The 16,308-nt window shown below is 44.1% G+C and overlaps 1 protein-coding gene across 1 annotated transcript in view; it reads left to right on the plus strand.

Annotated features, from left to right (window-relative positions):
• PRELID1 (PRELI domain containing 1) overlaps positions 1-5,963 on the plus strand; it is a 90,350-nt gene extending 84,387 nt beyond the window's left edge. The window contains exon 6 of the mRNA XM_086931781.1: positions 5,545-5,963. Coding sequence (XP_086787907.1) covers positions 5,545-5,684 — 140 coding nt within the window. The 3' untranslated portion in view covers positions 5,685-5,963. The remainder of the gene's footprint in view (positions 1-5,544) is intronic.
• Positions 5,964-16,308: the final 10,345 nt, after the last annotated feature.

Here is a 16,308-nt window from a genome sequence, read left to right on the forward strand (position 1 = left end):
TTGCCCCAGCCATTTTAGACAATGGAAAGACCGACATGAATGTCAAAGATAGTAATTTGAGTGCAGATACCTTTTAATATTCCGGACAGACAATGGAAAGAACGACTTGAAAGTCAAAGATAATAAATTGAGTGCAGATACCTTTTTAAGATTCAGGACATAGTGGTCGTCAGCAGACGCACGTATCCACCCCTGCATGTTCTGCAGATCCGCTCACGATAGGTCCCGGCGGCAGCAGAGGGGGCGCGGGGAGTGGGAACCAAGGTGAGGCGCTGAACTGTAGGTCTGGGCAGCAGGCAGCCCAGTGCTGCAATTCAGGCATTCAGAGAACAGGCTGCACTGAGGCTGCTCGATCACGCATGCCGGGCACCGGTAAAGAGCTAATCTGTAGGTCTGGGCAGCAGGCAGCCCCGCACTGCAATTCAGGCACTCAGAGAACAGGCTGCACTGAGGCTGCTAAATCACGCATGCCGGGCACTGGTAAAGAGCCAATCTGTAGGTCTGGGCAGCAGGCAGCCCCGCGCTGCAATTCAGGCACTCCGAGAACAGGCTGCACTGAGGCTGCTCGAACACGCATGTCGGGTACCAGTAAAGAGCCGATCTGTATGTCTGGGCAGCAGGCAGCCCCGCGCTGCAATTCAGGCACTCCGAGAGCAGGCTGCACTGAAGCTGCTCGATCTCGCATGCCGGGCATAGGGGAAGACGCCTCGATTGCCAAACTCGCTAGTGCGGCAGCGTGCAGCTGTGGTGCAGGACGAGGGTGCAGACCGTCGTCGCAGTCGGGCAGTGAAGCATCCCAGCCCGCCTCAGTCATCGATGCTGTGTGCAACCCCAGTCCCGACCAAATTGCCTCCAGGATTGCCCTCCGTTTGATCCGCCTGGGCATAGGCGCGATACTCCCGGAGCGAGTCCCGTCCCTAGGACCGATCCGCTGAAGACCGCTGGGAAACCCGTCCTGGTTTTCAATGTGAGCTGGTCCCTTTCTGGGTATCTCCAAGGTGAAACCAGGCATCCCCGGCATCTGTGGGGGGCCGTTGTAGAGATGAGGCAAGCTTAATGCCCAGAGTTGCCGAGTGTGTTCCCTGGTTAGAGTAGGCACTGAGGCGAGAATTATCGAGTCCGTTTGACCCTGGTCCACGACCCTGCCGCGTCGGGAATTGAACCCTGGTCCCGGGCCGTTCTCTGCTTACGGGTCTGCCGCCTCTAACCAGTCAGCCACACCACTCCAGAAATTAGTCTTTTCATGTGAACCCGCCAGAACAGATTTTACAGTTCTGTTTGTGGTCTAATAGTTGGCTGATATTCAATCAGGTTTCTTCCAAGTAATTCACAATGAAATAGTGACTTCCAATTTACAATACATTTTTACTTCCTTAATTTGTTGTCCTGTTATAAACCTACTATGTTTAAACTGTTTACTTTTCAAAATCATTTTTTTTAAATTTGGAATGTTGACACTTAAATAGTTGTGTTCAATAGTCTTCCAAAATATTCAACAGTTTCTGCAACTGTAGTTCTTTAGTCCAATCGAATAGACCCTGCCATTGGCATATGCTCTAATTGTTGTGGAAAGGCATGCCAGGGCTTCGGTCCTGTTCTGAAATCTAAAACCTTTTTAGTTGATCATGAGCAAGTAAACCCACAATACTGTTTTAGCCATTATGTTTACTTATCTTAGAAGAGTTACCACTGCTGCCTCCCCTTTAAATTTCAAAGGAACTATCTGCCATAAAGCTCCTTGACATTTGGGTAAACAACATTGCCAGAAACCCTCCCAACCGTAGGTCTCCAGTGAACTAAACTCCCAACAGGGGAGACATCTGCAAGCTGCCAAATGCATTAAGACTGCCTAAATTTGCATTATGTTTCACAAAAATCAAATCTTTGAGAGAAAAAATACAGGCAATACCCACTTTATCGACAAACCGACCCAAAGTGCTGTATCAATTTATCTATTTTAACATCCTTCCCACTAGCAAACATATTCCTTAAATCTCTACAAGCAGATGAAGAGTTCATAGAAGACACGAGCAGGAAGTTCTTATAATCAGAAACAGACTTCATTCCACGACCTATATCACCAAATCGCTAACTTTGAAAATACTGAATACTAGGGAAATGTTTGTGTCCGTACGCCATAAAATGTTATCAAAATTAACGTACTTATGTTTGCTCACACTTGTTGCAAAATCGAGTGCATCACCTGAAAAGGGGATCTTCCCAAGTACCTTGAAATGTGGACAAATGTTCCCACTACTAAAAAAAAAAAAAAAAAGTCTCCACAACAAGGTGATGTTCATCTACAATCATGTCCTCAATCTCTCATGGTTGGATGAGAGTGAAAAAATGTCTCTCCTTACCAGAAACCAACTACATCAGTACTGAAAACTTGCTCATCTCTCATCAGTAGGGCCTCAAAGTATAAAACCGCATAAAAACTGCATCTCTTACAATCATTCACGTTTTTTGCTCCTGGATAGTGGTGACTTTTGCCTCCAAGTTCCACATCTCCTAGTCGTGTTTGAGATTTGATTTTGAGGGCATTCGCTCCCTGTTAGAAAAAGGGGTTGGAACCCAGTGCCTGGTTTTCAGCTGGGCCTGCTTTTTCTTATTCAACCAATCTAAAATTGTAAAAATTGATGATAAAACCCCTGACGCTTCCACATTCTACTGCTTTCCACATATTGCACTAGAACACAGCTTTTATCGTGCTGGGGGAGGAGCTGGCTAAAGCTGTCATTCAGCTGGCTTCTAGGGCAAAAGGTATAATTTGTGTGATTGAAAAGATGCCTGTTCTCCTTCAGACCATAAATCTGCTCCTTGGGCTACTGCAAAGGACAAATTGGTTGGCACATACTCCAGTTCCGAGTCCTGTGGAAACTTAAGCCTTCGCAAGCATTTTCTTTAAAACTACCTTGTTCTTTTTAAATGTTGTTCAGTTTCCGGAGTGAAACCTAGTTAGTAAAATTAACCATTCCCTTTATAGTCATTGAAAATACTGAATTCAAGTACAGTTTTAAGATTTTTGCTTACTTTCCTCCACGCTTTTAAAATGCTTTTTTTCTGCCTTTTTCAAACCAGGTTTTTTAACAGCCAGTGGCTTGGCACTCTTATCATAAAGGTAATTGCTTACTTAAAAATAGGGATATAAATACTCCTTTGCCAGGCAAAAGGCATTCTTGGTACCCTCCTTACTTTAGAATCATAAACCAGTAACAGTGCTCTTGGTGAAAAGTCGGTCATACATCTTTAAATAGGCCACAGCAGCATATTCAGTTCATAATCTTTATTCGATTTTACAAGTAAAATCATGAAAGCCAAGTTAATTAAAAAAATAACAATAATCATTGGCATACTCACACTCACTTTAAACCCCCTGAGAGAAAACGTACAAGAGAGTAACATGTTGTGGATGAATTTAAAACTGTAAATACAGTAAAGCCTACCTAACTTGGTGGAAGAGGTGTGGCGCCGCGGCTAGGGCGACTGACTCCGGAATCTGGGGATCACAGTTCGATCCCCGGCGCCGGTGGCAGATTATCCCAGCACCATGTGACTCTGGGCAATAGCTTACTTAATCTTCCCGACTGCCCCCAGCGCCTAGAGACCCTTACGGGTGATTGTGCGTTTTACAAATGTGGATTATTATTATGATTATTATTATTATTATTATTATTATTATAACGAGTAAAATTCATTGATTTTAAAATTGGTCGCAGAAACGTTTATCTTAAAAATTGTATTTTGGACAAATCATAACAATAGGTAATATGTCATTAATGGAAGGATTGTCCCAATTGCAGAGGGGCATGTCTGAGGCCTGGAAACAACCATTATTGAAAGAAACTAATTGGGGGAATACGTTTAACCTAAAATAAGTCAACAAGCCGTGTTGGTGTTGTCAAATAGGAGTCTACATTACTGACCGTTTTTGTCCATAAATGCTGCTTCAATCCATTTACCATCAGAATGGACTATACTGCTTGGATTAACAAGGTCAAGCTGCCCAAGAGACATCATGTTATGCGAAATATAGGCCAGTCACTGAATCAAAGAAGGCTTATCCAGTTTTAACCAATCCTGCAATATTAATCTGTTAAAACCACGTTCCTTTTTTATCCAAATTGAATGCCAGAGTTTTAAAGTACTGAGTCTGAGCTGGTCAACATTATAACCCAAACTCAGTTCTTCATGGACAATTTCATGAGGTACACTTTGTGGAACCCTCAAAAGGCCCCTTAAATTGTATGTTCTGCCACTTGAATTGAGGCAACCCAACCGTAACCCCATATTCTACTACCATATTCACTGATGGGACGCACTTGGCGCTATAAATTTCCAAGAATAATTTGTAAGTGAGTGCGCCCAAGTCGGCAAGAAACCTCCCATTCCACATTTGAGCATCCTCCTCTCTTCTTGAATTCTACAAAAAGCAGAAGAGCTGGGTTTTCAATAAACCAACCACACAAAAGGTGATAGGGGGATACTTGTTATGAGTCTAACCACTGGCGATAACTTGGGTAGCATTCCAGCCTATCATTCTTTTGCCCAAAATGCCACCTCAGAACCCAGCCACATGCAAATCCCTTTTGATCCTACTCCAATAGGAACAATCCAGCCCAAACTGCCAGGCCAGGTTCTCCCTGAACTGGAAAAACAAGCTACCCAAGACCAGTATTGCACTGATTTCAAGTGGTTAGACAAATTGCTAGCATTCCTCCCATCCCCTTTTGTGTGTTATGATGTACTGCTCTCTTTGGCAAGGGTATGCCCATCCAGATGTGGGTCCTGTGCTCACTGTACCATTGGAACCAAGCTACACCCAAATGAAGAGACCCAGTCAGGGTGAAACTGATGTTGTGTCCCCGAACCGCAAAGTGTATATCTTCCTTTCATGTATGTGCTTGTGTTTAATTCAATAATGTTAAGCTTTTTTTTTTTGGGTAATAAGTAATGCTGTGTAAGTGTGTGATCAGTATGATGCTAGACTCACTTTTATATAACGCTCAGACTGCAAGAGTATAAGCAAGCTAAGACATACCCACTCCAGCCACTTACAAGAATCGAGGTGGAATGTTGCCCGCTTTACCTCCATGCAGGTCCTGAAGATTCATGGATTCCAGTTGGAAAAGTACATTTGAGTCCAGATGTTCAGTTTCGCAATAGAAGCATTGGTATTGGACAGTAATTTGCATTTAATATTTCAGTGTCCAGCCTTTAGACTCTTATAACATAGCATCAAATTCAGATCATCCTTATTGCATCATTTGCATTCAAAACTCTTATATTCTCAATAGTTTGTTTTTTATCTACATGGAGTCCTAGATTGTCAGATTACTCCTTGGTGAATTTTCCATCAAGATCATGTCGGGAAGAATGATTCCTGGGATGCAAAAAACACTTGGTTGTGTCAGCAGTGTGACAGATTTCAGGCCACAATTTAATCTGATGCATTAGAAGGAATTTAATTTGTGTGGTATTGTTGTAAGGAAATGTGATGGTTTTGAAGTTATTGAAGTCACTTTATTGCCCTGTTCATTGCAGGGGAATCTCCATCAAAAACCCTGGTGGAAACAGCAAAAGAAGCAACTGGGAAAGCCAGAGAAACCGCACTGGCAGCAAAAGAGAAAGCCAAGGACCTGGCTAGCAAGGCAGCCTCCAAAAAGAAGCAGCAGTTTGTCTGATGAAGGATTTGGGACCATAGCTGTGTTGGCAATATGAATTCTTAGAGCTGTCTGTCTCACTCCCCCCATGGGAGGGACAAGTGCAGGAGGCCCGGTGCCAGAGACTGCCGTGATGCTCTCAATGTGTGACAACTTCAATCAGAGCTTTTAACTACCGACTATTTCTTACAGTTTAATGCAAGTTTAAAATCAAAAAGACAGTAATTCTGAGAGAATTAACCTCAAGAAGAGATAATTTTGTACGTTTTAATTTGATTAAATATTTCCTTGCTATAAAAATTATCAGTTTATTGCTGCTCTTTTTTAGGTGATGTTTGATCACTTTTTGAGAACAAGAGTGAAATTTACCTTTAACAAACAGACGCAACTTCAATACAAGAGAACAGCATAGTTTCAATTATTCTTCCCAATCTCTGTAATTCCTCTAGCTCTTAACATTTAAGGAGGGTGGTCTCCTTAAGCCAAAATAATACCATTATTAATACGTGGAAGAATCACATTCAGGGGAACTGATATTTCAAGGGGGCTTTAGCTCTTTAAAGGTTTAAAAATCTTTTGGGAAGGAATCATGGATTAGAGAAAGCTGAAATGGAGCTATTATTGTTTTGTACATGGATGGGAAAGGGTCACCGATGGCAAGAAGTGGCAACTCTAAAGATCACTTCATATTGAACGAACTCCAGACCTATTTTCTTTAAAAAGTAAATAAATGTTTTTCTGCCCTCTTGTCCTACCCATGCAGGAAAATAAATGTATGGGAAGATTGTGAGATGAAATCATCCACCAATAGAGCTGTTTAGAGATTGCTTAACAATTGAATTGTCAAGCAGGAATGTTTGTTGAAAGGATGGATTCTCCAGTATTAGGGGTGTCTTTCATAGATTCACATGCTTGAATATTCCCCGTCGTCGAAGTGGGAGTCCCACGGTAAATAAAATAGCAATAATGCGTATATTTATATATATGTAATATCATAATACATAATAAAACAGATAAAATATATACTGAAAAACCTCAACAAAGGTTCCTACATAGGAATGCATTAGAGAGAAAAAACTCATTTGCAACATATCAGAGTCATTATGTTAGTCCAAACTGCAGCCAATCAGGCTCAAGCACCCTCTAGAACCTTCTCCTCAGAAGCTCAAGCCCTCAGATTTTCTACCGCACGTCGTGCGAAGGGAGTCTCCCTGAGCTCTGCTCAGTTTTTCTTCATATCTACTCTTTTTTTCTCAGTGTTTTCTCAAGATGTCAAGTAAGAAGTCTTTATTTAGACCTTGCTCTTCCTGTGGGAAACTGCGTTTGTGTGAGAAGGACCCCCACCAAAAGTGTATTTACTGCTTATATCCAGAACACAAGGTGGCTGACTGTAAGTTCTGTAGAACTTTCCCTCCTAAAACCCTCAGAGACAGGGAGGGTCGTCTTCTGTTATGGCTGAAGCGCCTTCAAGATAAGGACGCAGTTTTATCAGATGCAGAAAGTCTCCAGTCAGGTCCTTCTTCTGTGGCTTCCAAGCGTGGCAGTGTTCAGGAGTTACCATCTCCTTTTCTAAAGAAGAAAAAGCTGGCCTTGACTGTAGCTCCAGTAAAACCTACTGCTACTATGACTGCTGTGTCTACGCCCACGAGACCTGGCTCTCAGGCGTCTTTTCCAGCCTCTATAAGTGTTGTTACACTTATGACAGCGCGGTCGTCGATGGGCTCGTCGACGACCATTCCATCGACGAGATTGGCTACTGTGGCTTCGTCGACGACTACTGTCACAGCGAGGTTATCGTCGACGGCTTTCACGACTACGAAAGCCTCTACCTCTTCAGTCTCGTCGACGATCTCTATTATATCATCGACGAAGAAGCCAACGTCTACTAAAAAGTCATCGTCGACGTCGAAGATCCCGTCGACGGCTAAGCTCCCGTCGACGGCTATGCTCCCGTCGAAGACCCCATCAACGTCGAAGACCCCGTCGACGACCCCGTCGACGTCGAAAACACCGTCGACGTCGAGGACCACGTCGACCAGCTTGCCGACGACAGCTTCGTCGACGGCGAAGTTTTCATCCAAGGATTCGACGACGATCCCGTCGACGAAAACAACGTCGACGGTAGTATCAAAGCCTTCAATGTCGACGAATACATCCAAGACATCACCGTCTCCGACGACTGTTTCAAAATCGTCGTCAACGCAAATGTCTACGTCAACGGTTGTGTCGACGACAGCGTTACCATTACCTTCAGGATCACAGCCACAGGACGCTAAATCCACTTCAGGTTCACTGTCCTTCGCCAATATGCCCTTAGTGCCCTTGGACATTTCAGTCCCTGCAGTCGTTACGGAGTCTTCTGTCAGCAATGTGGAGGATTCTGCTCTCCAACTGCAACTCCTACTCTACAGCCACCTTCTCCATTATTCGTATCGGATCATGAAACGGAATCCGTTCCGGACGAAACTGTTTATGGTGATGCTCAGAGTCCATCGGATTTGATAATCAAATGTCAGGACACTAGTTCTGAAGAGGACGAGGATGAGGCTGTAGACCAGCACGAAGAACAATATGTGCAGGTTCCTATGGCGACTTTTCCAGTATCGCTATTTTCCAACCTCCAACATATGTTGGATGATTACAATAGAAGATTTCCGCCTACCCCCCAGGGTACTCCGGGACATGTTACCTCTGACGCCGCAATGTCTTTTCAGCCTCAGCAAACTCCTCCTAGGCAGGCTGCTCCATCAGAAGATCCGCGTACAGCTATCCCCACTAATTCACAACAAGATGTGAATGATGAGTCGGAGCCGGAAAGAGAGGAAGGGGAGGTTAATCAGGATACAGATGATGAACAAGATCCATATATGGCGGAATTCTATGACTATCGAATACAGACACCCTCGCCACAACAGGGCGATTCCAGTGATTCACCTCCGGTTGACATCGCTAGCTTCCATAAATTGATGGATAAAGCGGCAGACCGCTTCAAATTACCTAGAGTGCAGCGAGAGGAAGACTGTTTCCTTTATGATTTTAGGAACCAGCCTTATAAGCAAGTCCATACCATACCAATCATCGAGTTTGTTTGGAAGGAGGGACTGAAAATCATGCAGGCTCCTAACTCCTTGCCTGCTCAAATACCTCGATTGGAAAAGAAATATAAGGCCCCAACGGGTTCGCCTGCATGTTTACTCTCGCATCCTAAGCCAGACTCCGTAGTGACTCAGGCAGCGCAACGTCGTGCGCGCAACCCGGCAGCTCCTATCACTTCCCCTCCTGATAGAGAGGGTCGACGTTTGGATGCAATTGGGAAAAAGTTTTCGTCCATGGCGTCTACTTCAGCCAGTGCCGCTAATTCTCTGGCCATTTTAGGTCGTTTCGACCGTCAAATGTGGTCAGACATTTCCGCGCTGATTGCGCTACTTCCGGAAACATCCAGAGCGGAAGCGCACCAGATCCTTCAGGATGAGCAAAGAGCTTCGGAAGAAATAATTGACTGTGCTGTGGACGTTGCCGGTACTGTCTTCCGTATTCTTGCCAGTGCTGCGGCGCTCCGACGCCAGGGTTGGCTGAAATCCACGTCGTTCCGGCAAGAGGTCCAGTCAAAAATACTTGACATGCCGTATGACGGAGAATCTTTGTTTGGTTCTCACATCGATGAATCATTAGAGACCATAAAGAAAGATACCGACACGGCAAAGTTGCTTGGGTCCTTACAGTTCAAGAAGCAGCCTTTTCGTGGGGCGCGTGGACGGGGCACCTCATCCAATTTTTCACGAGGAGGACAATCACAGTACCGCCAGTACAATCAGGGAAACCAGCGTTACTCAAATCAGCAATCTTCTCGTCAGCAACACTCCAAGTCCTATAGAGGAAAGTCTAATTATAGAGGATCCAACAACAACAAACGTCAATGACTTTCGAGTTCAGCAGAATGTTGGAGGGCGAATCTCGCAGTTTTACTCCCAGTGGTCTCTAATAACATCAGACCAATGGGTTTTGGACATTGTGCGCAAGGGTCATGCCTTGGAGTTCACAGAGATTCCTCCACATTCTCCGCCTTCGGGCCCGCCACGTCCCCATCATGAGGAACTGCAACATCAGGTTCTTCTTTTGTTAACAAAGGGTGCAGTCGAAGTGGTTCCTGTATCTCAGCGAGGGAAAGGTTTCTATTCAAGGTTTTTCCTCATTCTAAAGAAGACGGGGGAGTGGCGTCCCATTATGGACTTGAGAGCTCTCAATCTATTCCTCAAACAACAATCTTTCCGCATGTTGATGTTATTGGAAGTCTTGCGACTTCTCTGCAGCGGAGATTTCTTAACGACAATAGACCTGCAAGACGCCTATTTTCATGTGCCAATTATCCATCGACATCGGCAATACTTGAGGTTCAAGGTGAGTCACGTTCACTATCAGTTCAGAGTCCTACCTTTTGGCCTCCGATCTGCTCCTCGTGTTTTCACGAAGGTTCTGGCTCCGGTCATGGCTCATCTGCGTCTTCAGGGAGTTCAGATATTTCCTTACCTGGACGATTGTCTTCTAAAATCCCATTCCTCGCTACAGTTGGCTCACGGCACACGTTTGTGCCAAAACCTGTTCAAGTCTCTAGGGTTAACCATCAATGTGGAAAAGTAACACTTCACACCTCTGCGGAAAAGGAACTTCCTCGGAGCAATCCTAGACACAGACGTGTCAAAAGCGTTCGTCTCCATCGAACGGCGACAGAAGATAGTTCGTCTGGTCTCAATCATCAGGTCAAAGCAGTCAGTTTCTGTGCGAATGTTAAAGTCGTTTCTGGGGATGGCATCATCTTGTATCGCACTGATCCCAAATTGCAGGTTACGTACCCGTCCTGTACAGGAGGAATTGGACCTGCAATGGCGACAAGTGTCAGGGTAGTTCAACGACCAGGTGACAGTCACACCCCGCATGAAGACCAGTCTGCTCTGGTGGGAACAACAAGCCAATCTGGACGAAGGGGTTTCTTTCCTTGCCCAGCCTCCGGATCTGACATTGACCACGGATGCGTCCATGGAAGGATGGGGTGCTCATCTCCTGGACCTTTCCATCAAGGGAAAATGGACGGCGATTCAGCGAGCCTGGCATATCAACCGACTGGAGTTGATGGCAATCTTCCTGGCGCTCAAAGCATTCTTGCCTGTGGTGCAGGGGGAATCGGTGCTGGTTCAAACAGACAACACCACCAGCATGCACTACATGAACAAACAGGGCGGCACGAGATCTCAGCCTCTGTCTCGTCTAGCTCAAAGAATTTGGGAATGGGCACTTCATCACAACATTTCTTTGACGGCAGTCCATCTGCCGGGGGCATCCAACATACTGGCAGATTCCCTGAGCAGGTCTGCGTCATCCACTCACGAATGGGAGTTGCATCAACCAACTCTAGACCTGGTGTTCCGCCGATGGGGTCATCCCAGGATAGACCTCTTTGCGACCCCAGTGAATCGGAAGTGCCAGACTTTCGCAAGTTGGCATCCTCATCCAGAATCCAGCGGCAATGCCCTACTCATGGATTGGAGCGGACTGTTTGCTTATGCGTTTCCACCGATCCCGTTGGTGCCAAGAAAGTTGTGGAAGATGCGCAGGCAACCCTGCCGCTTGATTCTAATCGCCCCACGTTGGCCCAGGCAGGCTTGGTTTTCGGAACTCCTTCTAATGTCACAATGCAAGCCCATTCATCTGCATCCACGTTCGGACCTCCTGACGATGGACAACGGTCAAATTTGCCATCCAGACCCGTCGACTCTTCAATTGTCGGCATGGAACCGGAGTACGTTGAATTTGCCTCCTTAAGTATGCCCCAAGAATGTAGAGACATTCTAGCGTCTGCTAGAGCTCCATCAACCATCAAAACATATAAGTTAAAGTGGAAGCGTTTCTGTCATTGGTGCGCTGCATCCAATGTTCATCCAATTGATTCCACTCCGGAGCAACTTTTGCCGTTCTTTCTGAGCCTTGCTCAGTCTGGTCTCTCGCATGCCACCTTGAGAGTTTTTCTGGCAGCTATTTCACACTACCGCCATGATGGCACAACGTCTCTCTGTACATCCAGAATCATCCGACAGTTCTTTAAAGGTCTTTTCAGGAAGTTTCCTCCGTTAAGGCGCCCTCCTCCGGCATGGCACCTCAACGTAGTATTGTCACAACTTATGAAACCTCCATTTGAGCAGATTCACAGAGCACACATCAAGTTTCTTACCTGGAAGGTTGCTTTACTTTTGGCTTTAACATCGTCTCGTCGTGTAAGTGACCTTCACGCTTTTACCATCAAGCCTCCGTATAAGCCCGATGGAGTGTCACTTCGTACCAATCCTACGTTTCTGCCGAAAGTACCTACTGACTTCCATTTGAACGAACCTGTCTTCTTAAAGATTTTTTTCCCGGATCCTAAATCTCCAGCAGAACAACGACTACATTCTTTAGACATCAAGCGTTGTCTAAAATTCTACATTTCAAGAACAACCCCTTTCCGTAAATCTGATCAGCTATTTATAGCATATTTACAGCTGCGGAAGGGGCATTCAGTGACTAAACAAACAGTTGCAAGATGGCTCTCTTCAGCCATATCTTTTGTCACCAGCAAGCTGGCAGGCCTTTACCGAGTCCAGTGAAGGCACATTCAACAAGAGCGATGGCATCATCCACTGCGTTGTTGCGGGGGTGCCTCTACACCAGATTTGTCGGGCAGCGACATGGTCCAGCAGGCACACCTTTACCAGACATTATTGTTTGGAAGCTATCAACGAAGCGGATACCGCAGTGGGGCAAGCAGTGCTTCGTCATCTTTTCAAATAAGGTGAGCCTCTGTTCCCTCCTCCATTTCTTTGAGATTGCCTATGCTTTTAAGCTATATGTTGTTCTTTTCAAGTGTTAAGAATTATTGCAATCTCAGCTTCTAAGGAGGTTACTGCTATCTATTCTATTCAAGCATGTGAATCTATGAAAGACACCCCTAATACTGGAGAAGAACAATTGTTACTTACCTGTAAACAGGTGGTTCTCCAGTATTGGTGTCTTTCATAGATTCACATGCGACCCTCCCTCCTCCCCTCAGAGGCTCTTTTTCTCCTCATACGCTCTTATTACTTGTGCTACGAAAATCTGAGGGCTTGAGCTTCTGAGGAGAAGGTTCTAGAGGGTGCTTGAGCCTGATTGGCTGCAGTTTGGACTAACATAATGACTCTGATATGTTGCAAATGAGTTTTTTCTCTCTAATGCATTCCTATGTAGGAACCTTTGTTGAGGTTTTTCAGTATATATTTTATCTGTTTTATTATGTATTATGATATTACATATATATATATATATATATATATATATATATATATATATATATATATATTAGCATTATTGCTATTTTATTTACCGTGGGATCCCACTTCGACGGGGAATATTCAAGCATGTGAATCTATGAAAGACACCAATACTGGAGAACCACCTGTTCACAGGTAAGTAACAATTGTTCTTGTAGAGCAACTCGCTGTATGGCCAAAACTCCACATTGATCTTCCCCCATTAATGCTGTTATCCAAATTTTCCAATTCCTCCTTCCTGTCTGGCATTCTGTCTAAGGCACAGATGTAAAAAGGATTGTGGGATACTGTAGTCCAACAATCTACATGTGTATAAGTCAATATCACCATCCCAAATGTCAGTGTCTGGTTATTGCATTAAGTTCCAACTCATACTTTGAAACCAACCATGTGCCAGTGAATGCCACAGGCAGGAGCAAATGATAATTCCCAATGCCCTACCACCACTACACAAACCACAATTAAGGTAATTTGTTGTAGCGTAACATTATGGGGAAAGTGGAAGACAAAAAAGACTGCCTCAAAGATGTCAGTCGCACCCAGGATGTTCTGATTCTATCACCATCTTACATTATCGCTTGAAGGAATTTGCTAGTGTGTGATTCTACAATCTAGAATTAAACACAAAACCTAGTTATACTACAATACATTTCCAAATCTAAACTTTATTCTTAGTGTGCTTAACTATGTCAAATGTATAACAGTAAGTATGCTGTCCTCTCTATAACGAAACCTTCTTCTGAGGAATAGTCTCTCTTAACTTGAATGTATATTTCCAGTCTATTATATAATCAGGTTTGTGTGCTAATTCTTTCAGTTATGATGCACCCTCATAGCTGAAAGCCCAGTAATTACTCTTGCTTTAATCCTTCAGTCTTTTCCTCTAAAAAAAGGTCTTACTGAATTGCTGTTTCATCATTGTTCAACCATGTCTCCTTAACTTTTGTACTCAACGCACACTGACTAGAAGAAACTCCGAAATTGGGGAATACCTTGTGTGTATACACAAAGACAAATGAGGCTTTTTCTCTAAAAATACATGTTCTAAAGATGCACTCTAAGGAGACACTGCTCCTTTCAGGGAAATGTTTGAAGTGTGCGGCGTGAACCTCGTGCATGCGCATTAAACATTTTAAAGCTGCTCGTGCTGGAAACAAAACAACTAGACCGCACCGAGAAGTGCTCCATACTAACATCCACTATTTTGAAAGTCTCTCTTGCTTGTAGCCAAGATTTTCAGTACGTTTGTTAATCAAAAATCTTGGAAGATGATCTCTAATATTTCAAGAAGGTTATTTCTTTTTCAGGAGATTTTATGCAATCAAAGCTAGTTCTGATTGCTTCGACTGTGTTCCTGACACATACCCGGTTGGTTTCAATCAATATATCCTTATCAATCTCATAAAACCGATGCTGTAAGATATAAGAAAGACGAAGGTACCAGGCAATCTTTGTTTATCATAATTCAAATTTAAGTCAAACAATCCGTAAGTAACATTGTTCAAGTTCCAAGAAAAGGGTTGGGGCACAGATAATTACTATAAGCTGGAATTTGCCATCATTTGTGAGGTGTATCAAAGAGTAGAAAGAACAGATTACACCTGAAGTGTTGTATGTAAACCAACATTAGCTAGAATGATACGGATGATCACTGAATATCAGAGCAATCCAGGTTCAGAATGACTTCAATCTAAACAGTGCCTTCGGTATATCTAGAAGAGTGTGTACACTGTAGGTCCAAGGATACTGTCATTTGTCTGGACTGGATGTAATCGATAAATTCTAAGCATGGGCGAATTTTGCGAATCTCGCGTTCGCGAATTTTGCGGATTTGCGAACTCGCAATCCGCAAAATCCGCGAATTCTCGCGAATTTGCAGATTTTTTTTTGTGTGTTTGCGCGGGTTTCTGCCAGTTCGCGAGGGTTTTGTACAATGTCGCAAATTGCGAACTTACCTGTTGGGTCGCAAGTTTCGCGAACTTGTTGTTTCTACGTGTCCAGCCTATTTGGGACACTCTTCTTTATCACTGCCACTCTCTGTCACCACTGCCACTCTCTGACTACTCATGCCACCCTCTGGCCCACCCATGCCACCCTCTGTTTCATCACAGCACCCTCTGGTTGTCCAGTCAGTGTACATTATTGTGGCAACGCAAGCACACCTTCCCTGCCTCAAGTGACCTGAATTAATTTGGGGCTGATTAATGTGTCACAGAATATTTTTTTAGCTGGCACCTGCTTCCTTAGTGCTTCCTGATTAGTGATCTTTTGCACTTGCTAAGTGCTTTCATTGTTGCAAAATTAGTTACAACACCTGCCCTGCCCCAACTGACAATAATGAATTAGGGGCTGATTAATGGATTTGAACTTCCAGCCTGGCTCCTGCTTGTCTCCCTTAGCTGTAATTCAGGACCTTTGTGGCATATGTGTAACTATTCTGAGGTTCAGAGCAGGGTCACATAATAGTTGCAACTGGCAACTAAACTCTGGAGGGGCCCCTCAGGAAGCACTACAGGAAATGGCTACTAATGATGAGCCTGAACTTTTGAACCTGGTAAGTAGTTTCAGTTTTGCTAAGATCGTATTTCTGCAATTTTGCACTTATTCGCGGGGCGCGAAGTTGTACTGGGAAGCCGCGAACTCACGCAAACAGTGCGAACAGTGCGAGCAAAATCCGCTGCTCGCGGATTTGCGGATTTTGCGGGAGATTCGCGAATCTCGCGGATTGCGAATTTACCGAAAATCCGCAAAATCCGCGAGCGAAACGGATTTTCCGCCCATGCTTAATAAATTCCTGTCAAAGAAATACAACATTTGAATTGCCTGTATACCAAGAAATGCCGAACATTAACCGGGGTAGTGAAAGAAGGGCAAGAAAAGGAGACGGGGATATATCTGCTTCATAGACCTCATTAAGAAGACTTAGGAAAAGTACACAGTTATGGGTTGGACTACAAGATCTTGTGAACTTAATTTTATGTTTTTATCCAGGGATTGTATAAACAACGAAAGAGTGTAGTTTCAAGTAAAAGTAGCGCGCATGAAGAATCTCACTAGATTCTTTAAGAAAGACCTCACTCACCAACCTAGTTGGTGACATGCTTCATCATCGAGCCCCACCGGGACAGGTCTCTCAGTCATAGTGAGCATGAGTGCTTATTTTCTTGTACACAGTAGCACAAAGCTCACAGTTACAACTACGTGTGCACTTTTGAGAGCACAGGTGCATGAAGTCGCTGTAACAAACTACTTAAGAAGGTTACTAACTGTTTGTTTTGTCTTTATATGTTTGTTACTGTCAAATTTGT

This window comes from Lissotriton vulgaris, chromosome 7 (genome assembly GCF_964263255.1).
Source record: "Lissotriton vulgaris chromosome 7, aLisVul1.2, whole genome shotgun sequence".
Classification (NCBI taxonomy): domain Eukaryota; kingdom Metazoa; phylum Chordata; class Amphibia; order Caudata; family Salamandridae; genus Lissotriton; species Lissotriton vulgaris.